This window comes from Ochotona princeps, chromosome 19 (assembly GCF_030435755.1).
Source record: "Ochotona princeps isolate mOchPri1 chromosome 19, mOchPri1.hap1, whole genome shotgun sequence".
Taxonomy (NCBI): domain Eukaryota; kingdom Metazoa; phylum Chordata; class Mammalia; order Lagomorpha; family Ochotonidae; genus Ochotona; species Ochotona princeps.
This window is the reverse complement of record NC_080850.1, coordinates 40,862,059-40,886,472: the sequence shown is the minus strand read 5'-3', so window position 1 is coordinate 40,886,472 and position 24,414 is coordinate 40,862,059. Positions and strand designations below refer to the sequence as shown.

The 24,414-nt window shown below is 45.0% G+C and overlaps 1 protein-coding gene across 2 annotated transcripts in view; it reads left to right on the top strand.

Moving 5' to 3' along the window:
* Positions 1-24,414, top strand: part of GRAMD2B (GRAM domain containing 2B) — a 98,287-nt gene that overhangs the window by 25,994 nt on the left and 47,879 nt on the right. Inside the window, exon 1 of one of the 2 annotated variants that reach the window (XM_004586368.3) lies at positions 10,052-10,455. The exons of the other annotated variant lie outside the window; for it this stretch is intronic. Coding sequence (XP_004586425.2) covers positions 10,373-10,455 — 83 coding nt within the window. The 5' untranslated portion in view covers positions 10,052-10,372. Of the gene's footprint in view, positions 1-10,051; positions 10,456-24,414 lie in introns of those variants that run through there. 2 annotated transcript variants of the gene reach the window in all.

The window sequence follows — 24,414 nt, the reverse complement described above, 5'->3', positions numbered from 1 at the left end:
CTAACAAGATAACCATACTTCTCTCCCTCCCTACCTCCTTCTATCCAACTCCATTCTTGCTTTAATTTTTGTAATAACGTACTTTCAATTTACCTTTTAATGCACCACTAAGCATAATTTTCAACAAGCAAAAACTAGAAAAACCACTTGGCTAAAAAGATTTGAGGCCTTGTTCTTACTTTTAAAAATTGAAGTTTAACTTACATATGTTAAAATGCACAGTCTTAAGCATATGCTGAATGTATCCACAAACCTAGATAACCAATACTGTTCAGATCAATACACAAAACATTTTGACCATATCTTCAAGTTCCCTCCTTCCCCAGTCCATCCCATCAAGGTGACTACTAGGAAATGCACACTTTCATTACTTTTTAATTTCATTGCTCTGTATATACATATTTGTTTTTTCATTCATTTATTTATTTGAAAGGCAGGGAATGAGAAAGAGAGGGAGGGAGAAAAGCATAGAGACATCAATGAGATAGAGAAAATTTCGTCTACTGATTCACTCCCCAACTGTCCACAACAACTAGGATTGGATCAGAACAAAGTCAAACTTTTGGAATTCAGTCTGGGTTCCCTACAGTGGTGACAGGAGCTCAACCACTCAAGGCATCGCTTGCTGCCTCCCACGATTTGCTAGGAAGTTGGATCGGAAGCAAGCCTGAACCAGAACCCTGACACTCTTGACACGGGATGCAGACACTCCAGGCAGCAGCATAACAAGTACTCCACACACAGCTCCATGCACGCTGGATTTAATGGCTTTAAAACAGATTTTTTTTTGGAAAGGCATATTTCACATAGAGAAAAGGAAAGACAAAGATCTTCCGGCCAAATGACCACAACCAGGAGCTTCTTCTTGGTCTCTCATGTGGGCGCAGGGGTCCAGGGATGTGGGCCATTCTCTGCTGCTTTGCCAGGCTATAAGCAGAGAGCTGGATGGGAAATAGACCACCCAGACATGAACCAGTGCCCATCTGGGATGCCAGTGCTGCAGGCTGGTGATTAGCCTGATATGCTACTGTGCCAGTCCCCTATCCATACTTATAAATAAAGCGGATAAAGAATAGTTAATGGTGAACAAAAAAGTAAAGGACTCCTATGGCTGACTTTGTAAGTGCTGGTTTCTGCATTACACAGTTTACTCAATAGAAGTTTTTTCAGAAAGATTCTCAAGGTTCTAGGAAATTAGTTCACTGTGTGATTAAACTGAAAGCCGCAGCCTATAAGTTCCCACCTTAGCAAAATTGAATTGCCAATAATTTTCTTTGTAAGCTACAGCAAAAGAGAAAACCTCTGGTAAATTAAAACAGATTGCTTGTAACCTCACTGTCAGTATAAATGTGATTCAATGAGGTATAAACAAAAATGTCTCCCTCTTGGTCAATAAAGTCAGGATAAGTAATAAATCACTCAAACCCAAACACATGACTACATCCTGAAGCTAACAGCTCTGACATCAAATGAACCAGATCAATGGACCAAAAGCTTGACTTGTTTCTCAAGTAACTTTGGTCATTTGGTCTTTCTGCAAACACTTTTCACCCCACCTTTCTAGTGGCTCTCAAGGTATTTAAATGGAAGCTGAAAGTACAATGAGTAATGGCCTACGCAGCAAGACAATGAGGTCTCAGATCTTGGTCTACTTGAAGTTAAATCTGACCAATTGAGTTAATACGGTGGTTTAGTTTGTTCAATATTGTCAGTTCACAAAATAAAAACATCTTTTGAGAAGTAAGGGATGTTATTACCTCCAGGATTATTCAAAGCAATCAGGACATACAAGAAGACTTCAACAAGCTCATGGGAAGTTGAATTAAAAGATACATTTTCCATGAACTTTTTCTGTTCATGGCCTGACAATCAACATAAGCTTCCACCTCTGTCAGAACTCATCATTTCAATGACTCTTTTACTAGTTGAACTAAAGCTGTAGTGGTGACAAAGGCTTCCAAGAGAGGGAAAAATCAAGGAAGCATGGTGCATTTTGCCTGAGATGAGCAGTCACATGTATCAGTGTCTCTGGTGTAAAGATAGATTCTACCTAGGATATGAAAACATCAGCCTGAGTAGGACTGGGGGCTCTGAGGGCAGAGGTCACACCTCATGTGTCTTTAGCGACCCTTTCTAGCAAGCGCTACAACACTCCAGACACTAAGTACTGAAGGCCGAAGGGAAGACAAGATTCCCAATTTCTGAAAAACACTACTCTGGGCCATAACAAGTATGATGATGACCACCAATCTGCAGTTTCACTGTGTCCAGCACACAACACTATGTGTGCTGTTACTTCTTTATGCTCCCTAACTATTTTATAAAACAGATGCTCCCACTATTCCCATTTCTCCCCTCAAAAAATGAGGAAACTGAGTCTCAGAGAAGGTAAGTCGCGTGTCCAAGGCTGCAGGCTGTGTGTTGGAAATCCACATCAGCCTGCTAAGCGTCCTCTCATTCTACCTCCCAGTCAGGAGTCTCTTGCTCTTAGGACAACACACCTAACTTCAAACAAGGGGGGTTTATGGCAAGGACTCCACAGCCCATCTCTTAGACATCCAAAGGCACAGAAGCAAATACTGTAAGACCACCTGGGGAGGATAACAAGAAGCTGGAAATGCTCACCATTTCTTATTGCCCATTGTCTTGTCATGTCTACTGCCCATTTACGTGGCATTATGTCAAATTCTGAGGACTTAGAATTCTGGAATACCAAACATTCATCATGTCTGGCTCTCCCTCTCATATGTGTCTCATCAGAGAACATAATTGCCGCCATGAAGTAAAGATGAATTTTTAATAAGAGTTCTTGATTAGTAGTAAAAATAAATATCAAACTTGGATTTTAATCAGTCTATGGGAGAAATTCTATCTTTAATGCCTGTGGTTTTTTTTTTTTTTAAGATTTATTCATTTTATTACAGCCAGATATACAGAGAGGAGGAGAGACAGAGAGGAAGATCTTCCATCCGATGTTTCACTCCCCAAGTGAGCCTCAACGGGCCGATGCATGCCGATCCGATGCCAGGAACCAGGAACCTCTTCCAGGTCTCCCACAAGGGTGCAGTGTCCCAAAGCTTTGGGCCGTCCTCAACTGCTTTCCCAGGCCACAAGCAGGGAGCTGGATGGGAAGTGGAGCTGCCGGGATTAGAACCGGTGCCCATATGGGATCCCGGGGCTTTCAAGGTGAGGACTTAAGCCGCTAGGCCACGCCGCAGGGCCCATGCCTGTGGTTTTAAAAGTAGAAACCAAGAGCCAGTTTTATGGTGCTCATGTTAAACCCCTGTTGGCAACTCCAGCGTCCCATATGAGAGCTGGTCAAGTCCCAGTTGCTTTGCTTCAGATCCATTCTCCTGCTAGTGTATCTAGAAATGAAGATAATAATGGCCCCATGACTGAGCTCCCTGCCACCCACTACAAGGGAGACCCGAATGGAGTTCCTGGTTGTGGCCTGACCCTGCCCTGGCTCTTTAGGATTTAGAGGAGGACAAATCAATGGTTGGAAAACTGCCTTAGTTTCTCTCTTTGCTTCCCTTTCTCTCATTCTCTCTCCTTCACTCTGCCTTTCAAATAAGTCTTTAGCAAAATAAAAGTAGAAGCTAACATAAATTATAAAGCCCTCTAAGAATGTGTTTCTCTTAGGTGATATTTCAATAATTGCTATCTTCTCATGAAAACTGTTTTTCAATTGTTACATACACGATTTCTGGGTAAAGGTTTACCCTCTTCACACCTATGGTTTGCCTAGATAAAGTGGAATTGCTGTAACTCGGCAGTCTAGGATTCCGTCCGCAGCATCAGCTGCTCTGTTACTTCTGCATTGTATCCCATTAACAGATTCATATTCCAGCACAAAGCACAGAGCTTGGACAGCAGCCCAGCTGTCTTGACTCCCAGCCTAGGGCCTTTTCTAAGAATTGTGCAGATGTGTGGGTGTTTGCAGTCGGGGGTGGGCACGGAGGCTCTGTATGACCCGAAACAGAAGAACAAGAAGCTATGAATGGCCATTCCCTTCCCCTTCCCCTCCTTTCCGTTTGATACCATGATGGTACTTGGCATCAAGTGTCTGCTCCTGAGATAAGCACATGATCGTTTTTGAAGAGGTTCTGTGAATGTACACTCTGTAATACCTGTTTGTTGACCTTCTCTCCTACCAGGATACAAATTTGTAGCAGTCATTGTCCTTATTTATTGTTTTAAGTCTCCACCACCAAAAATATGGCATGATACTTAAAAGATACTCCAAAAAAAAAAATGCTTCCTAGAAGGAAAGAAGGAAGGAAGGAAGGAAAGAGGGATGAAAGGGAAGGAGGAAGTAAAGATGGAAGGATGGAAGCACACATCTTGTTTCAACCAAGCGCCTATGTGCAAGATTCAATCAAAAAGTAAAAGTAAAGTAAATCTATAACCGCTTGAGAAGAATATAGAAAAAGTTTATTTGAAGAATCTTGTTGATTCACTTCTTACTTGTTTATTATTTGCTAACTTTTTTCTTGTGAATTATTTCTTAAAACTGAAGCGTATGACACAGAGAAAAATTATTTAGGATAATGAAAGACAAACAGGAATTGCAAAATAGAAAATCAAAGTGAAAGTATATAAGAATGAAACAAATGAGAATATTTTTAAAATGCACACAATTGAACAAGTGACAGAAAGAAAATAGGAAATGTGTAGACCCTACTTCAAAGTAGCTAACCATGAACTGTTTCCAAACAATGTGTCCATTGCAATGCACAGACTGAGTTGTCAAAATATTTCACAGGGAGAAAAACAGAACATGACAAACCCTGGTGAGAAGAGAAAGACCAGTCTTCTTACTGTTGGTGGGAGCATCGATTCCCAAAACAAGGAGAGGAAGCAGCTGTATGACCGTTTCTCTTTAAAAGAGAGGGAGAGAGAGAGAGAGAAATTCCATAACTCTAAAGTGTTGTCTGTGGGTTATAAACAGTGATTTCTGAACTTGGTTCAGAGGCAGGGCAGCTGGGAGTCATGGGACCTGTCCAGTCTGCTGGGGAACCTTCATCCAGCTAGCCCACAAGTGACAGAAACAAGAGCCCAAGAGTTTCTTTTTTAGTCGGAGGTGGGGACAGGGTTGTTTTTTGTTTTGTTTTTTCATTTCTTTTTTCATGAACTATTTTCTTATTCTCCTGCATAGTCAAATACACAAAACACAAGTGTTATTCAACAAAGAACATCTCAGTCAGAACTGCACAGCAGCATGGCTGAGAATGCATGGTTAGAAACTACCACAGAAGGATTCATTCACTCCCAAGTTTCTACTGAGCAACTAATATGAGCCAGAAGCTGCGACTAGAGTAGCAAGCACAACAGATAAGGTGTTAGTGTTTGAGAAGATTGAATTTTGCATTTTAGATTTCATGGAAGAGAAAACATAATCTCCATGACACACCAACCTTCTCCCAGCAAACCTCTCTCCTTACACCCCAGGCAGAGTGGCAAACAGGAACCTTTTTTGTCTTTCCTAGAACACAGCCAGTTCAGGACTGCCCTGGGGTCTTGACCTGCCTCCTCCCTGAGGCTTGGTACACAGATCATCTCATGACCTCCCTCTTGTCCTCCTTCAAGTTCAACCGAAATGTCAGTTCTCAGTCTTGTTTGATCACTGTTTGCTAAACAGTCCATCCTCACTCTCCAGCTTTTCCTGTTTTATTTTCTTCAAGCATATCTCTTATCTAGTCAAACTATTATTTATGTCCTTACTTCCAAAATCATTCTATCTCTTCCGCAAGAGATAGAACAGTGAGTTTCGCCTTGCTTTACTCCTTCTGCATTCAGAGACGTGTGTGCATCTGCCCACAAGCCCCACCACAAAGCATCTCCAGGCACAGCTCCTAATCTGTTATCTGCCATGTGGGGGCTGAGCTCCAGCAACAGCCCCTAGGGAACAACAGTTCCTGGTATTGGCATCTTGTGCAATTCTTCATGAGTCTGGACCAGCTCAGTGGCACACCTTTCAGAAACATAAAACAGCACTCAGGAAGCTGCCTGACCTCCAATGCTAACTCTTACAGAGCCTTACAGATTGCACTTAGTATTACGGGACACACAGTCTGGAAAAAGCCAGCTGTATGACAGCACCAAGGAAGCCAGGGTTGGCCCTGAGGAGTACCCCGTGATGCTGCTGAAATGCTCAGCTACCCTCACTTCTTGCATACTTCCCAGCTAAAGCCCTAGGCCCAAGAGTGGAAGAGTGATGGGCTCTGCCGAGTCCTCAGCTGACCTTACTCCTGGGCTCCAGCTAACTTCAAAGGCTTGAGACCACACATGATGCCAACCACCCAACTGAGTCTAATCACTTACAAAACCAGGAGATAATTGTTTTTAAGTCTCCATGGTTTAAATTGGTTAGTTGCATGGCAACAGATAACCAAACATGCAACCATGAAAGATAGTTCTAGATGCAAATATTTGTTCCCCTGTAAACACTGTATTCACATCTGAAGGTTCTTGTCAGCAAACTAAGTCTTCAGCCTCGTGGGGCTACTGTAATTCTGGCCAAGTTCAGACTCTTCTCAGAAAAATTATGGTAAGGGATTGATGTTTAAATTTTGCTTGCTATGTGGCAATACTTTCCTTCCCAGAACACAGATAGATGAAAGGGGAGTTCTGACTGAAGTAGGAGTGCAAGAAGCAGGCACTGGAATCAGAAGACCCAAGTTCAAGTGCTAGGTGTTCCTCTCATGTGTCCCATGAGTCCAAACTTCCCCAGCCATGCTGTGAAACCACTGCACTGGGTGACCTCAGAAGTCTTCCCACGCCCCATGTTGGGATCTGCAGCATTCAGTGTTTAAAAAGTACTGAACTGTAAGAGATTTTCATTGCTTCTATTTTTTCTCTGATTCGCTTATATCAATGTTTTCCAGCCACACTCTGGTCTCTGGACCATTAAGGCCTGAGGATCTCACCCATCTCTCCCAACACAGGTGACAAGCATAGTTCTTGCCTTATTTTATCTCTAGGGAGAGAAACAGAGTATTTCAAAGTTCACAACCTATCACTTGGTTTGGAAAGTGTTAGTTTTAAAACCACTGTATCGATGCATTTTTAATCTTATTTTCAAAAACTTTCACAGTACGAGATCCATAGACTACTACAGATTCCTATCCCAAGACTGACAGGCTACGATCATCAGAAAACATCCCTATTTGGCACAAATCATTCAAAAAAAAAAAATGTCCCTTCAAGTGATGCTTCTTAACTTCTTAAAAACTCCTTAGAATTGAGTTTCTCAGTATTACTGGGAGCTAAACTGAGGTCTTTCCCATTTTTGCCTTTGGATATTGATCTCAATTGAAAACAGGAAGGGTGGGATTAGTTTTCCTGGTGTTCTTTGATGATGAGACATCATGCATTGTTAAAGCGTTACAGAACTTACAAGTTTCATCATCATCAACATCAACATTTTCCACAAAATCTCATCAGCCCGTATGCATCAAATCCCAGGCATGTGGAAAGGCTTTACCTGCACTTACATTGGCTAATGGATAATCATCCTGTCATGTGCTCTAAACTAGTTAACTTGGATCACACGTGGTAGCCAAATTTCTACTTAAGTTGCTCAGCTTATCTGAACTCTGCTCTGAGACTATGGACAGGTGTGTCTCACGTGATCGATGTTAAAAAGAGGTCAACAGCTGACCAGTACGCTAAGCCGCTTGAATTCTTAGCGCCCGATTCCTTGAGGTTGGGTTAGGCATGTTTCTACTAAAGCTGCTTCAATCACTGGTGAAAGGGCCTGTAAGAACTCTTCCATATCAGGAAAAAAGACTTTAGCTTCTTAGAGGTTTGAAGGAAGAAAAGTATTGTACATCTCATTGGTATAAAATCATAAAGCCACTGGAAATGTATTTCAAGCATAACATGTCAGTGTTTTCACATGGCAGTAAAATGTCCCCATACTGCTCAGTAGCTGCTATCCTTTAAATATGGCATTCCATCTTAGCCCCAAGAAGCAACAATGAAGGCAGCTATGTGGCCATTTCTTTTAAACTTAAGCAAAGGCCATCAGACAAAATAAGGTAACTTATTCCTCCTCCCCAATTCCCTCCACTAAAGGATTATGTGCCATTTGCTCCTTCAGAGCCACCTTCCCCTCCAAACTCCTCCTCCTCTCTTTCTCTTATTGAATAGCAAGCAGTGGAACTCTCCATGTCATACGCTCAAGAATAAACTCCCAGGCTCTCTTTGGGGCGTAAGCCCAGGCCGGTGCTACTCGGAATCCTTGCCTTTCTTCTTGCCTCAAAAAGCCTGCCCATGGTTTTTCAGAGAACAGCATATGGCCCACCAAGTCTGTTCCCCAGTATACAAGCAGAATAGCAAACACTGACTTGAAGATACCTGTGTGTGAGTGTAGCCCACAGCAGCATTCACCATACACAAAAGATGGAAATAACCTGTCAGCAGGTGACAAGATAAAAACACGTGGCCTATATACTGGAATATTATTCAGCCAAGAGAAGGAATAAAATCTTCTAAGACACAGATGGACTTTAAGAAATTATGCACAGAAAGAAAGTGTTGATTTTCTAAAATAGACAGTGGGGCTGGGATGACGGAAGAGCAAATGCTTAATGGCAGATTGTGTTGTATGTGATTAAAACAAGGGTTGGATATAGACAGTGGTTATGACTAGACAACATTGAGAATGTACTGGATGACACTGTATCTTTACCAGTGGCTAAAACAGTAAGCGCTACTATGTATATTTTACATTACTTTGAAGGAAAAACTGAGTGTGACAGAGTTCAGTAGTGGGTCTTAATGGACATCTGCAATGTGAGGAGTCGCCACCTTGAGTTTGGGAGGTTCTTAATCCCTTTAAATTTCAAGTCCACTCGGCATCCCACCTAGAGATGAAGGCTTCAGCAATACCCCCAGGAAGACACCAGTTCCAGGCACCAAGAAGCCCCCTTCCTGGCTCCCAGGTCACCCAGAGATGCAGCCCTTACTGTCTCCCAGCCACACCCCGCACCCCTACACCCCTACAACCTCCAGGAGAAGGTGAGTGGTCAGAAAGAGAAGTGATTAGGCCAACCCTTTAGGAATTATACATGCACACTTTTTCCTTTTACTAAGCGAATTACAAGCATCAGTGGTGGAGGGAGCAGGCCACAAAAGGACACTCTGACTGAAGCCAGAAACCAGCAAATCCAGAGGGAGTGAGAAAACCTTGGAAAGGACTGGAATCTCCATAGTTCTGGGGGTTAAAGGGTGGGTGCTTGACACACACACCCACATTTACTCACATGTATATACTCATATGTTTGCAGGTGCTTTATAGCAATGCTTACGTTAAAACATCTTTTTTTATCTGGCTAGCAGAATTGCTCTTGTGTCTACTGAGCTCCGCTCCAAAAACTCTTAACAGCTGGGTCTGAGTGGTGCCAGCTGGGAGCTGAATTTCAACTCCTGTCTCCCCCCTGGGAATCAGGGACTCAACAACTTAGCACCACTGGCTTTCAAGGCCCGCGTGGGCAGCTAGCTGGAGCCAGGGCATGCCAGGGACTCGGGCCCAGCACGGGCACCTTAACCGGTATCCTCAACGTCAGGCTCCTTTGTGGGCCTGAGGTAAATTGGAAAGCCATCGACACAGGGCCCTCTGCCAGTGTTCATAGCGACGCCTAGAATCTAGAACATGCCGTCCGTCAAGCGGTGTTACACGAAAATGCAAAACTTCACCTCAGCACAGAAAGTCCCGGGGCTGAGGGGAACGGCCCGTGAGGGGAGGCCTGGGAACTTTCCACCCGGAGGCTCACAGCACTGAGGCGCTTAATAGGTCTTCAACTGCAAACGACTACATCTGTTTCCGCTTATTTTGTGACTTTTACCTAAAAACCTGAGCGCAGCCACGGTGAGAGCGCGCAGAGGCGGCCGCGGCGCCGACCACGTCGTCGTGTGAATAATTCAGGCCCAGGTGCAGCCCAGGCGGCGCGGCTGAGCTCCACGCGGCCGGCTCCGTTTCCTGCGCCGACCGAGCCCGCCGCTCCGTTCAAAACCCTCCCCGGCTTCCCGGCCCGGCAGGAAGGCCGCCCCCGCTCGCCGCCGGGGCTCCCCACAGGCTGGGCCTGGGTGGGCAGAGGCTTCACCTACCCGGCCAATTAGCTGCCTCGGCCCGAAAGACTCGTTCAACAGGTTTCCTCCTCGGCCGCTGGCCCGCGCGGTTGGGGGAAGAGGCTGTCACTAAGCTCCGACCCTCCCCTGTCCCTCCCTCCGGGCTCTGCCGGCCCGGGCCAATCGCGCCCGCCCCACGCGCCTCGGCCCACGGCCTCCGCCAGCTCGGCCCGGCCCGGATGCAGGGAGCCGGGGAGCCGGCGCGCGGGGCTGACGGCGCCCTCCGGAGCCGGCCCTGATGACCGAAGTCCAGCCTGAGGTGGACGACGCCAAGCCTGTGAGACTGCTCGGGAAGAGGGAAGGCCGGGTCGCCTCTGCCCCGTGAGTACGCGCGCCGGCCGGGGCGCGAGCGCGCGGGCGGGAGGACGGAATTGCGCGCCCCCGGACCTCCCCCCCTCCCGCCGCCACCCGCGGGCGGACGCCTTCGGGGCGGAAAACGGCTTTCTGCCACTTTTCCAGGACGGTCTTGGGCGCCGGTATCTCTGTCGTGTGGAATGCTTTCTCCCTGTGTGTCCCCCCCACGCAGCGGGCACTGGAAGGGCCCGTGGCCTGTATGCCTCTAGGGGATGTGAGTTATTTGCCGGGAAGGCGCGAGGCGGGAATTGTGATTCCCCGGGGACGGCGTCCAAGTTCCCCGGCGACTTCGCGTCGCGGCTGTGTCCCACTTCTCCCCGCTTGCCCGCGGTGCCCTGCTCGGTAGCCTCCCAGACGCGGCTGTGTCGGCTGTGTGTGAGTTTGGAGACTGGGGGCTACCTTCCCACATTCCCTTCCCAACCCAGGAGAGAGGCGGAGTGGTGGAGAACCAGCGCTGGGCTTTCTGTGTCCCTCCCCTCGCAGACCTCCCGCCGTCGGTAGCTTGCATACCGGAAAGTCGCATCCACGTGCACAGAGACAAACTTGCACGGTGACCTGGCTTTAGAAACTCGGGGCTCCAAGACTCGGATGACGAGATTAGCTCCCTGCCACGCAGGGCCTGGATTCCGCCGCGTTTCGGAAGTGTTTCTGAATGTGCAAAATCTGATTCCCTCACGGGACGTTCTCTTAAAAAGCCAGGCATGGGTCGGTGGTTGCCTCCTTGCTGCATCACCGCGGTAGACCTCTGTGACTGAAAGCAAGTCTGCGGAACCGGGTAATCCACCCAGGGTTGAGGTAGCCGGTCGAATTGTTGAAAAGTTGGTGCGTTCTTTGAGTAGGGACGACTTCACCTCCCATCAGCTGTTGTGCATGTAGTGTTTTGTGAGTACCTCACAGCCTTGTTCCTCGTCACTGGGTGAAAGCAGGCTCGGCTGTGCATCAGCTGTGATTGAAACTGGGTTTGGAAGGACGTAGCGCTCTCGTTTGTCGTTCCAAGGCTGTGGCGGTGTAGCCTTCCCGGGTCTCTGCTTCGGTTTGGTTGTTCTCTCCCTTTGTGCTGTTGACTTCGCGAACCTAAACCGAGTCTCTGGACTTACTACAACAGATAAAAGACGACTGAGAAAAAAATTGTTCTAGGTGAACGCCCACCCCAATCGTTTTTGTTTTGTCACCCAAAAATAAATTTCTAACTTCGTACTAATCCACACTCAGGAAAAGGTGAACTCTGAGGGGTAGACATTTGGCTCCACGTGCTGGGTTGGGGTGCCTCGTTCTAGTCCCAGCCTCCCTTCCAGCTTGCTTCACGTCCTGGGAGGTGGGAGGTGGTGGTTCCAGAACTTGTGTCTCTGCTTTCCACACGAACATTCCGGATGGAGCTCTTGGCTCCCGCCTGGTCCACCGCTGGCTATCACAGACATTTGGAGAATGGACCAGGGGATGGAAGAGTTCTAGATCTCTGCCTTTTAAATAAAAAGCGAAAACTGAAACTTATAAAGATGAAAGAAAACTTATAAAGATGGAGCATCAAATAAAATCTAATTCCTTTGCACTTAATTAGCAGACACTTTCATTTCCACGAAGAAGAGGTAGTGGGGATGGTCTTGTCACCATGTTATAGGTGCAGGGAACAGGTGTCTGCAGTGACAGAGGCAAGATTAGACTCCCAGGCTTGGTCTCTTTGTCCGAAACTCGCTGGAAAAGGCAGTCGTTAGTTGTGGTTGCACAGAGTAGGATTCCATTCTATACAACAGCTTACCCAGTCTTGGAAGTCCTCGTGTCTCTAGTTGCTAGATTCACTGACTGGAAAGTCTTCTGTGGTGTTTAGGTGGATTGTCACAACTCAGAATTCATGAGTGTTGGGAAGGTGGTGTTTGTAGAAAGCCAAGTGTAATCATATTGAGGCCCAAGCCCCCGTTCCAGCCCAATACTTGGAAAAGCAAATTTCATGTGTTGGCTTTAGTTCAACATATACTAGAATCCTTACTTTGCATTGTGGTGGGAAAGTCTGGTTTGGGATCTGCCCTTCTGAAATGTCAGGAGCTGGGTGTAGGAGGAGCGGCACAAGGACAAGGAATGCAGGGAAGGTGAAAGTTCTATTTTGATGCGGGAAACCTTTGAAATCCACACATGGTTTTCTTCATAGTATGTGTTTTCCATGGGGCTTCTGAAGACTCACACTGGGTCTCAAGCAGAGCCCAGGTTCTATTAAAAAAAGTCTGGCTTATAACTGAGTTCTCTCATTGCTGAACCTCTTTGGTGAGCTTTGGTAAATGTCTGTTAGTTGGAAGGAGTTTGTCTTTCCCTCTAAAGTGATGCTTCCTAAGCGTACTGAAACCATTTGTGAGTCAGTGTGAATATCTTAAGGGATATTAAGTTCTAATATGAAGATACTAAGTCTTAATATGTTAACGGTTTCAGAAGGAACTTTTGCTTCACTGTAGAATAAGAGGGAGAGGAGACAGTGTGTTATAACAAGTGTATACTGGCAGGATCATTCCATGTTGAAATCCATGGAGGTTGCAAGCTTTTTACAGCCAGAAAGCTAGTTCAGCCTCTGAAACTTCAGTTAGTTACCAAAGTCTTGTTGAATGGAGTGTCCCAGTGGATATTCATTTCTTCTCTCCCCACCCTGCCCCATTCCCCTGCACCTGTAACTGCTCCTTCTAGGCCTCGTAACTGGAACCCAGCCTCCTGGCTAGTAGCAGCTGGTGTTTACTGAGTATGTTAGCCGTATGAAGAAGGTTGCATGACTTTGTACACTGTAGGAGGTAAGCGTTGTTACCTCTGTTGCACATAGATAATCAGTTAGCTCAGAAAAGTGGACAGAGTCGCCATGGCTAGGAAGACAGGGCTCAGAATGAAGCCCACACTGTTGTAACCACTGCACTCTACTCCCTTTAACCTCTGCTCCAAAACCCATGATGGCACCCAGTGGCGTAGTCTAAAACGGGCTCCTCTGCCTGGATTAATTGGCACAGGGAGACCATTTCAACCTCATTTCTTAATACTAGCCAGTATTCACACTTTTTGTTGCCACATCATCTTGCTGGTAGCTCTGTAGTTAAGGAAGTGACAGATAGCATGCCCATGCTCATTGTGGCATTGGTGGCATTGGGATCAGACTGTCAGTAAATGAAGGGAGAAGGACAATGGAGCATGCACACAAGGGAATGTTATTCTGCCTTAAAAAGGGGGAAATTTGCGATATGGTTGAAACTTCAGGACATTATTACTTAGTTCCATAAACCAGGCACAGGAATATCAACACTGCATTTTTTTTTTTTAACTTATAAATGGACTATTCAGAAGTTAAACTTGAAGAAGTCTTCAAAAGGACACTTAGCAGAGGCTATAGAATTGGGGATAGGTAGACAATAGGGAATTGCTGATAGCAAAGTACCAAATGTCAGACAGACACCAGGAATTAGTTTTGGAATCCGTTGTACACAGGGTGACTACTCAGTAACAATTTATGTCAAAATAACTGCATGTTGCATTACAAAAAAATGTTAATGAACTTCATTATTCTAACTTAAACAGTAAAAACACACTACACTGCATAAGTGAATTCAATCATGAATTAAGTGTATTAACTTAAAATATTGGAAAAAAAATAGAGGTAATATTCAGAAGGAATACAGATTGTGTCAAATGAGTCCAAATGCCTGTCGGTCCATTGACACCCATGACCTCACTCCTTTCTTAGTCTCCTATGATCTCCTACAGTTCCCCCTAATGCCTGCTCGCCCTTTGATGCCTATGACCTCACTCCTGCAGCACCCCTAAAGCCTGCCTGCCTTTGTCACCCTTACCTCACTCCTGCTGTGTCCCAATGCCTGTTTGCCATTTGATGCTGGTGACCTTACTCCTGCAACGCCCCCTAGTGCCTGCCTGTTGTCCCCCGGACCTCACTTCTGCAGTGCCCCCTCCCTTCTCTAGCTTCACCTCTGGAAAGCAGCTCAAGCTGTCCATGAAAGCCCACCTTCAGCAGGAGCCATAGCCACTTCCTGATAAGTGCTCACCGTGGACGCTCATGGCCAGCTCTGTACAACTTAGCTGCTCTTATTATGACAGTTACTAACCATGACTTTTGTTAGTAGTTTTCCTGATAGCAAGTAGCACTCTAAGTAGTGAGCCCCAGACCCTCAAGGAAAGAATTGTAACAGACTGGTAGCCAGCATTCATTTACACTATGCCAAGGGAAGTTACTTTTACAATTTTCTTAATCAGACTTGGAATTAGTCATAGAATGTTTAGGTACAGTTACTTGGCTGAGACTTATGCCTTATGTATTACTCTGTGCTAAAGGATAGGCGTCTGATTAAATCACCATCAAATTGCATGTTTTAGGCCCGATGCGATGGCTCAATGGCTAAATCCTCACCTTGCAAGTTTCAGGATCCCACATGGGTGCCGTTTCGTGCTCTGGATGCTCCACTTCCCATCCAGCTTCCTGTTGTGGCCATTTGGGGGAAGTGAACCAGTGGATGAAAGATCTTTGTCTCTCCTTCTCTCTGTATATCTTCCTTTCTAAAAAAAAAAATAATTTTTAATTGCATATGTGGCACACCCCTTTTCTGATCAAGAGTGGTTATCTTAGCCGTATCTTCCCTGCTGGCATCATAGCTGCCCCCACTTCCATAAACTCATTCATTCTGAGTTTGATGTTTCCCATACAGAGTTTCAGGGTAAACATCCAGGTGAAGAAACTCACTTTTATTTTGTATACATTCTTGTGGATTTAGTAATAGCCAAGTCAGGTTACTTATGGTAAATTTCAACTAATATTTAAAACAGTGCTGGTGGATTTCTGAGTAAAAAATACCTTGATTTGTTTCAAATAATGGATAATGGGGCTGGCATGGTGGGGTAGCAGACTAATCCTCTGCTTGTGGCGCTGACATGCTCTGTGGATGCTGGTTCTATTCCTGGTTGCTCCACTTCCTAACCAGCTTCCTGCTAATGACCTAGGAAAGCAACAGAGGATGGCCCAAGTTCTTGGATCCCTGTACCCATGTGGGAGACCCGGAAGAAGCTCCTGGCTTCAGACTGGCCCAACTCTAGCTATTTGGGGAGTTAGCAGATGGAAGCTCTCTGTCTGTCTCTCTTTCTCTCTCTTTGTCTTTTTGTCTCACTCACTCACTCTGAAGTATAAAAAAAAATGTTTAAAAGCACTTTGAATTATATGACTTATCAGATGTATTTGTAATACAGTTCAAATTTTTTTAAACTTATTTTTAAAAAAGATTTCTTTTTACTGGAAAGGCAAATTTAGAGAGAGAAGGAGAGACAGAAAGGTCTTCCACCACTCATTCACTTCCCTAATGGCCACAATGACTGAAGCTGAGCTGGTCCAAAGCCAGGAGCTTCTTCCTGGTCTCCCTCATGGGTATGGGGACCCAAAGTCTTGGGCCATCCCCCACTGCTTTCCCAGGCCGTCAGCAGGGAGTTGGAAGGGAAGTGGAGCAGCTGGGGCATGAGCCAGTGCCCATGTGGGATGCTGGCATTTGCAAGGAAAGGATTTAGCCATTGAACCATCGCTCAGGGCCCCAGTTTTAATTTTAAATATCTAAGTTTTTTAGTGGCTTGGAGCAAAAAAAATTTAGAAATTTATTCAGCTCTGTATGTGAGAAAAGAGGACAGATGTATTTCAACATTTTCTTCTCAGTCGTGCTTGAAATCAGAATGTAGGGTCTGATCTTTCACAGGGCGTGTTGGGGCTCCTGAGAGCTGGAAGTCCGAGTTGGAAAGAGGCTTTGTGGTGATAGGTCAGGCTTCTGCTTGGGGCAGTTTCCCAAGTCAGTACTGGCTGGAGTGCTGTGATCCAGCTTCTTGCTGTGCCCTGGAGGCAGTGGCCGTGGCTGGGAGTGCTTAGGTACCTGCCACCCAAAGGGACACCTAGAGGAGTGCCAGCCTTCTGTGTGGGCTGGCCCAGAAGGCTGCAGGCAATTGGGAAGTGAACCAGAAGATAGAAAGATAAGAATACTCTTCCTCCCTTTTAAATAAAAACCAAGCCAAGCCAAACAAACAAAAAACCGTGGACTCAAGATTGGAGAATTGATCTCAAGTTGGAAGTAGGGGAACAAGCAAATGATTATTGTCTGATGTAATTTTCAGTACTTTATTCCAATTTTAAAGTTCTCATTCGCAAAACAAAGTTTATGTTGCGCGCGCGCGCGTGTGTGTGTGTGTGTGTGTGTGTGTGTGTGTGTGTGTTTTAATTTTCTGGTCGTCAAAAGTGACAGACCTAGTTCTTCTGGGAGTATATAAAGGGAAAAAAATCTGTATTATAAAACATAGAAACTACGTTCAAGTATAACAATCTGTGGAGGAGATTGAGAATATGGAGAAAATAGTGTTTTGGTCTGAAAGTGGGTTTATATTTTTTGGGTGTTTTTTAGAATTTGTTTGAAAGTTACAGAAAAAGAGAAATACCTTTCATTTCCTGATTCACTCCCTGAATGGTCTTACTAACCAAAACTGAGCCAGATTGTAGGTAGGTACCAAGATCTTCCTCCTGATCTCCCAGCGAGTGGCAGGGGCCCAGACACCTGAATCATCTTCCATTGCTTTCCTAGGCAGTGTTTTTTTAAAGATTTAGTATTTTTTTATTGGAAAGGCGGATATTTATAGAGGAGGAGAGACAGAGGAAGATCTTCCATCCGATGATTCACTCTTTCCTAGGCACTTTAGCAGGGAGCTCGATGGTAAGTAGAACATCCAGGACTTGAACTGGCATTCATAAGGATGTTCTAAGTTAGTACTTCTAAGTTAGTAGTTTAACCGGCTGCATACAGCACTGGCCCCTGAAAACTTTTAAGAGAAATACAATGATCCAGATCAACCGTGTGGCTACATTAATACCATAAGAAGCTAGTGATTTGCCAAATGCGGTGAATGGAGTGGTTAGGAGATGGTGGATTTTAGGCCTCTAGTATTTAAGAGGCCTGTGTCCCAAATTGGAGTGTCTGTGCTTAGTTCCCAGCTCTAGCTCCACAGCTTCCCACAAGGCAAGTGGATGGCTCAAGCACTTGGCTTTCCACCTCCTAAGTGAGAATTGTGTATTGCTTTCCTGGCTCCCGCCCTTGAGAGCCCTGTGGGCATTTGGGGAGTGAACCAGCATCTGGAATTCTCTCTCAATATTTCTTTCTGTTAAGTAAACACAGTAGTCAAGAATGCAGGCTCTAAGGAACATGCATTTGAAAGTTCAGAGCAACAAAGTCTTAGTTTTGTAATCTGGGAAGTGAAACACCTAAGTTAACAGTTTCAAATAGGCCAGCTCCGAGGTTGAAATAGAAAAAGTTCCTAGAGGAAATGTACTTGCCCAGGGCCTACCTTGCGGTCAGCTCTCCACAGGCTGCAGGCATGTTCGTTCTCTTTGTTGAGGGCTGGGAACATGCTGTGGGGTGGTGTGAAAGGATAACATAACATGTAATAAAACCAATTAGAATTGGAAAAGCAAATTTACAGGAGAGAGAAGCAGAGAATTTTCCATCCACTGATTTACTCCCTCAAATGGCTGCAGTGGCTGGAGTTGGCTGGTCCAAAGCCAGGAGCATCTTCAGGGTCTCCCATGTGGGTGCAGGCAGCCAAGCACGGGTGCCATCCTCCACTGTGTTCCTAGGTGCATTAGCAAGGAGCTGGATTGGGGTGGAGCTAGCTGGGACTCAAGGCGGCAACTGTATGGGATACACGTGCCACTGATGGAGGCTTTACTTGCTAACTCCATGGCACTGCACCCTTGAAGAATTTTTATATCAGAATAAACATGTTTCATTCAGTTTGTCTGAAAACTTGGAAAAATACATGAAGAGTTGATGCATGATAGACAGGGCTTCCATCACTGGTTCACTCCCCAAGTGCTGGCAACAGCTGGGGCTGGAGCTAGGGGCCAGGAACATGATCTAGGTCTCCCATTGGATAGTTCCTTGAGCTTGCCAGGGTGTGAATAGGCAGGAAGTGTGAGCCAGAACCGGGAATGGACCCCAGCACTCAGATATGGGATCAGACATAGTAAGCACCTGGCTCAATGCTTGCTCCTTCCACAAACTAATGTCCAGGGACCAGGAGGGCACCGTCTTGGTCTTTACTTGACACTAAAGGCATCTTGGGCCAGGATGATTTTGTGACCTCCTTGCTTATTTAAATGTTACTTCCTCTGCTGCTGTTAGTGGCTGTTTTCCTCTCCAGGAACAGGAGAGTTCTTAAGCAAACACAGGGTTGATGTTGTACCTTCGGCAGCGTATTTGAACCAACTTAGACTGCACTGCCTTAGACGGATGTGTGTAATGTCGCTTCACCTCCCATGCATGTCCCAGGTTTCCACATTTCTGTGGGAACTAATGTCTCCATGATACATTTCACATGACATAAAATGTACACTTTTCCTGTATACAAGTCAGTAATTTGGCCCTCACCATAGCCTGAGAGCAGGTACATTTGTTCTTACTCCTGTTCCCACCCTGCTGGCAGCCCTAGGCTGAAGTAATGAGTTAACTTTCCATCTGCTGTCTGCCTTCTCTGGCCGTCTCATACACATGTTTGTGACTTAGGGTGGGTTCACATCCTGATGAACCCTTAAGTTAGATATGGTGTTAAGTTGAAATTGCATTTGCTCCATGGATCCTGCCAAACCTGCTGAACCTCTCAACCTCCTGGTTTATGGTTGGCATGGGCTGTGGCTCTGCTGCCCAAAATCGCCACAGCGTCAGAGCACAGATTAAAATTCCCAAGTGTGCATCACTTTCGTGCTGCTGTGATGTGGAAAAATCACAGGTTGGACACTTGTAAGTTGACAAATTCTAAGTCTGTGTTGCAGTCAAACCGAAGTTTCTTATCACTGCCTCCTTTCTCTTCTCCTGGTATGTTGAAGTTCATCCATTAAGGCATTTGTTGCTGGCTCACATGCCATTGCATGGCTATACTACACTTTGTGTCTGTTTGCATCTGTTGAACAGTTAGGTTGCTCCACCTTGGTGCTGTAATGAGCAATGCTAGGGTCAGTGTTTGCTGCAGATCTTGGTATGGACAAATGCTTTAGTTTCGGGTATATGCCTCCAATAGCTGGGTCCTGTGGTGGTTCTGTATTTAACCCTTTGAGGACCTGGCAGACTGTTTGCCATTGCAGTTTCACCTGTCATCATGTGATAGGTTTAACATAATGGTTTTCACATAAAAAAAGAAAAAGCAGAACAGTAATCACCTTGAAGGTTGATCCGTGGCATGCATTCTATGCATGATTATCTGTGCACACTTGTACTTGAGATTTGGAGACCACCCCGCCGGTCAGCCACAGAATCAAAAGTAACTCTGGTGATATACAATGTTTTATACTTCTTAAAACCTTGCATGTAACACTTAATACTAACTTTTTTCAATAAAAGAATTGGACCATAATTGTCGCCATCGATGACATTTTAGAGCAACAAGAGTATCAGATTTGAACATCTTCCCATCTCCCACCTCACAGTTCTTTACCTGAAAGGGAACCACTTCTTAAAGTTTTGATTTTATGCTATTGTTAGTTTGAGCCAGAATCGAGTTTTCGATTTTCTTTTAGAATATATACCTTCCACTTTATGTGTAAATGTGCTGGACTTGTGAAGGAGAAGCATCTGGGGAGTTTGCACACCTGAGAGAGGTCAGTCAGTATCAGGCACAGTTCAAAGTTGCCTTACAGATCAGGAGAAAGTTTCCCCCTGGAACGTGACCTCACATCCAGCAATAAAGAAACCCGTCAGAACACTACTCTAGTACAATTCTCTTAGCAAGGAGGACTCTAGGTCTTCATCCAAGGGGTTGATTGCTGATTGAGCCATCCTAGGCGATCACGTGCTTTTCCTGACTGTTCCCTTCTAGTCCTAAAGATGAGGTGGCGAAACCTGGATCAGCCTTGGGCACCGAAGTGGTGAGAACTGCAGACATAGAGTAAAGCAGGTCGGGAATGACCATGTGAGGTCACAGATAAGTAAAGAGATGAGGATAACGAGAAGAGAGCTGGATGACGAGACGATGAAGTATTACTGTGTTACAGTGAACAAAGAAAAGATTTACCGTTAACCAATGACAATCTTGTCTCACAGAGTGTTCTTGCTCTGCCTTGCTATGGTAGTATGTGTGTGATCAGTGCTTTTCTCTAGTGGAGTTTTTTTTTTTTTTAATACTTACTATTGTTTATCTGAAAGGCGGATTTTTACAGAAAGAAGAAGAAACAAAGATCTTCCATCTGCTTCTATCTCGTCCAAATGGCACGATAGCTGCTGAGCTGTGCCAGTCCAAAGCCAGGAGCCTGGAACTTCTTCCAGGTCTCCCATGTGGGTGCCCATGGACTTGGGCTATCCTCTACAACCTTCCTGGCATACTATCAGGGAGCTGAATTGAAAGTAGAGTGGCTGGGATTCATGGGATTCTGGCACCGCTGGCAGAGGCATTACCCTACATGCCAAGGTGCTGACTCCTCTAGTGGAGAGTTTGATCTGTGTATACATGTTTTCTTCAAGCCCACATGCATCATGTATAAGATTATATCCACACACATGATCTCCTGAAGTGTTTCAAGTTACGGCTTCCTTTTTCTGCAGTTTTTATAATAACTGGGAAGAAGCCAGTTAATTTGTTTCCTCTTGACTAATAAGGATTGTTATCTGAGAACAGTTACTGTGTGATACTGTGGATCTTGAGCCGCCTGCTGTGTGATGCTGTAAAGGGCTTGCAGTGAGCTGAGCTGCTCTGTGCAAACAGTTGATTCACCATGGCACTTTTTCCTATCCCTGGATTATTTCACTAATTTATTGAAAGATACCAGCTCATTTGATTCAGTTAATACTTAAAGATTGTGTTAGATGCTTCATATTAATATACAATGCAGACCTCTAAGGTTATAAATCACTTATCAGGAATATTTTTCTTTCCATCCTGCTTCATTGTATGCGAAGTTGGACTTATCTTGACCTAAAACTGCTAGATTGCTAATATTTTTTTCCTTGATCAGAATTTTTCGGAAAATGTTAGAGTCACAACACACTGTCCCTAAAAATCACAAACTGTCAGACCTTCCATCATAACCTGTGAAACGAGAGGATAAGGAGGTCAGTGTTTGATTATTGATAGTGATCTGAGATCTGGTCACATTCTTACCAGCATTTCCAGCTGGTTGGTCGTTCTTACTGGCTGCCATGCTGAGTGTCATGGAGATTAGCAAGTTAAAGACTTTCGCCCACAGGAAAAAGGAGCAGAGAAGAGAAACATTTTCTTTTTGAGATTTGATCTTCTTTTCAAAGATGATACTGGACAGCTCAAAAATATCAACACTTCTGTTAGGAATATCACTGCTGTATGCACAGGACAACGTTCAGAGCGCTTCTACGTGTGCACAATGAGTGAATGAAATACATACTATTTTCATCACGTTTTGTGGATAACAGGGACAGTCACCCATCCTAGGTCATGACAGCTGTTCAAGTGTTCAGTTCAAAGGCAGGCAGTCTAATCTGAACCAGCTTTCTGTAATCATCAATTCTGCAATCTCTCTAGTTATAGGAAGGACAGTGATGTCGCTGCCTTCCCTCAAACGTATGGGCTGCCCTGAGTGGGTCTCTTAACTCCGACAGGTTTGTTTTTTGCAGCCATGAAACCCAGGCTCATTTCCATCCTGTCAGTCTAACACTGTTCTGTAGGAGGAAGATCCCCTTTGAGTTAAACACCAGAACCCTTGGTGTTGTCAGACACAGGTGTCTCCTTGGAAACGGATGTGTTCAGGGTGCTCGCCCCTGACAGCCAGGAAGTTCATCATTTTGGTTGCTGCTTTATGTTGTCATTTGCTTAGCAATCATTCATAGATCCCAAGTTTTCAGAGCTGTGCTTGGGTTCCTTTCACAGCAGGACAGGGTGTTTTTATAAAGCAATATGACCAGTCTGTTTAAAAGGCGTGTGAATGCTGTCTGTTTAAAAGTAGGCAATGGAGAAACCCAAAGGCTTTTTGAACAGAGCTGCAGTTGCACCAGAGCTCTTTGAAATTCTTCTTGCAGAGTTACTTGCAAAGCCTGGAGCAAAATATCTGAATAGTCATAAGGTTGACAAACCCCTTCTTTGAAAGGGTATTCAGGTTTTGGAAACAGTCTGAAGTATTTGAAGCCAAAAGTGGTGAATAGGGTGGATAAGAATAGCCTAAGTAGCTGTAAGCCATTCTGCGGGTAAGCTTACTTTTAATTAAAAACATGATGTGACTGTAAAACAGTGAAACTGCACTTCTGGCAATGTGTATACAAATGTGCACACTACCCAACCTAGGTTTATGACGTAGTAGCCTAATTCTAGAAACAGTAAAATTTTATAGTTACTACTCTTTTAAAATAATTTTCCAGTGTTTATAATACACTCGATAAGTGTTGAAGTATGTTAAGCATCACAAAATACTTTGAGGATAAAAGTTTAGTACATTTATCTTTTTTTTTTTTTAAGATTTATTCATTTTATTACAGCCAGATATACACAGAGGAGGAGAGACAGAGAGGAAGATCTTCCTTCCGATGATTCACTCCCCAAGTGAGCCGCAACGGGCCGGTGCGCGCCGATCCAAATCCGGGAACCTGGAACCTCTTCCGGGTCTCCCACGTGGGTGCAGGGTCCCAATGCATTGGCTGTCCTCAACTGCTTTCCCAGGCCACAAGCAGGGAGCTGGATGGGAAGTGGAGCTGCCGGGATTAGAACCAGCGCCCATATGGGATCCCGGGGTTTCAAGGCAAGGACTTTAGCCACTAGGCCATGCCGCCGGGCCCTATCTTTTTTTTTTTTCCGAAGAATCTGACCTTCACTTTACATACAGCATCATGTTTGAGAAAGTTGCCTTGAGTTTAGACAGTATTTAACTGTTACGTTCCCTCCATATTATGGAGATTTATATGGAAATTGCGCTTTTCAGATTTCTTAACCCTATTGTAATTTTACATCATTTGGGCTTTTTCTCACTGGATGCAAGGTATCTCCACTTTTCAGCGCAATCATTGCATTGTTCTTTTTTTTTCTATCTTTAACATCTGTCTTCACTGATCGGTCTAAATGGCCAGGCCCTGAGCATATTCAAAGGTAAACATGTTTTCCTGTTCTTGACCATTAGAATGGGTTCATGTGATGCCCTTCAAGCTGAGAAGGGAGGAGACACACACACACACACACACACACACACACACACAATACTGCTAGTATCACATGGTGAGAATTCCACAGCAGCTAGCATACACTGTGAGACAGCAGTCTGCTTTTCTTGGGGTGAGCAGAGGTGAGAGTGAGGCAGTTGGATAAGAAAGGATTCAGCCACAGATGCAGTGGCAAAATGATTCCAGGCAGAGGGAAGACAAAGATGGGACATTTGGAAGTTCAGGTTCACGTTTTTTGCCGCACTCTTGGAGGGGTGGAGAGGTGGTGGTCTCCTGGGAAGATTATGGGGGGGAGACCACCTGGGGGCAGGACTCCCTGGAGGTACCCCCTTTGCTTTGCCTTGTTGCTTCCCTGCAGACTCTGATGCTCCAGGCAGGTGGTTTTCCTCTCCAGTCTCAGCGTCTGGACAAAGAGAGCCCAATGACCTGTTCTGTTATCCCGCTTCTAAGCTGCAGACTACTATGGAGTCTTTGAAGAAACTGCCCTACTTGCACACTCTCTCCTGCGGCCTTCTTTGTTTGCCAGCCATTCTATCACGCTGAACAAATCCACAGAAAGCACTTTTAGTAACAATAGGAGCCATGCTTTCTTGCTTGGGTTGGCCTCATTATTTTTTTTCTCTTTTCTTTCCCTGGGTAAACGTATATCTGTTCAAGGCAGGACAGCCACTAAGATATAACCAAACGACTATCCTCTTACTCATTGCTAAGATATCCATCAGCATTCACATTGCATTCCCTCAGCCTTGCTTTGCCACAAAGCCTCTGGACT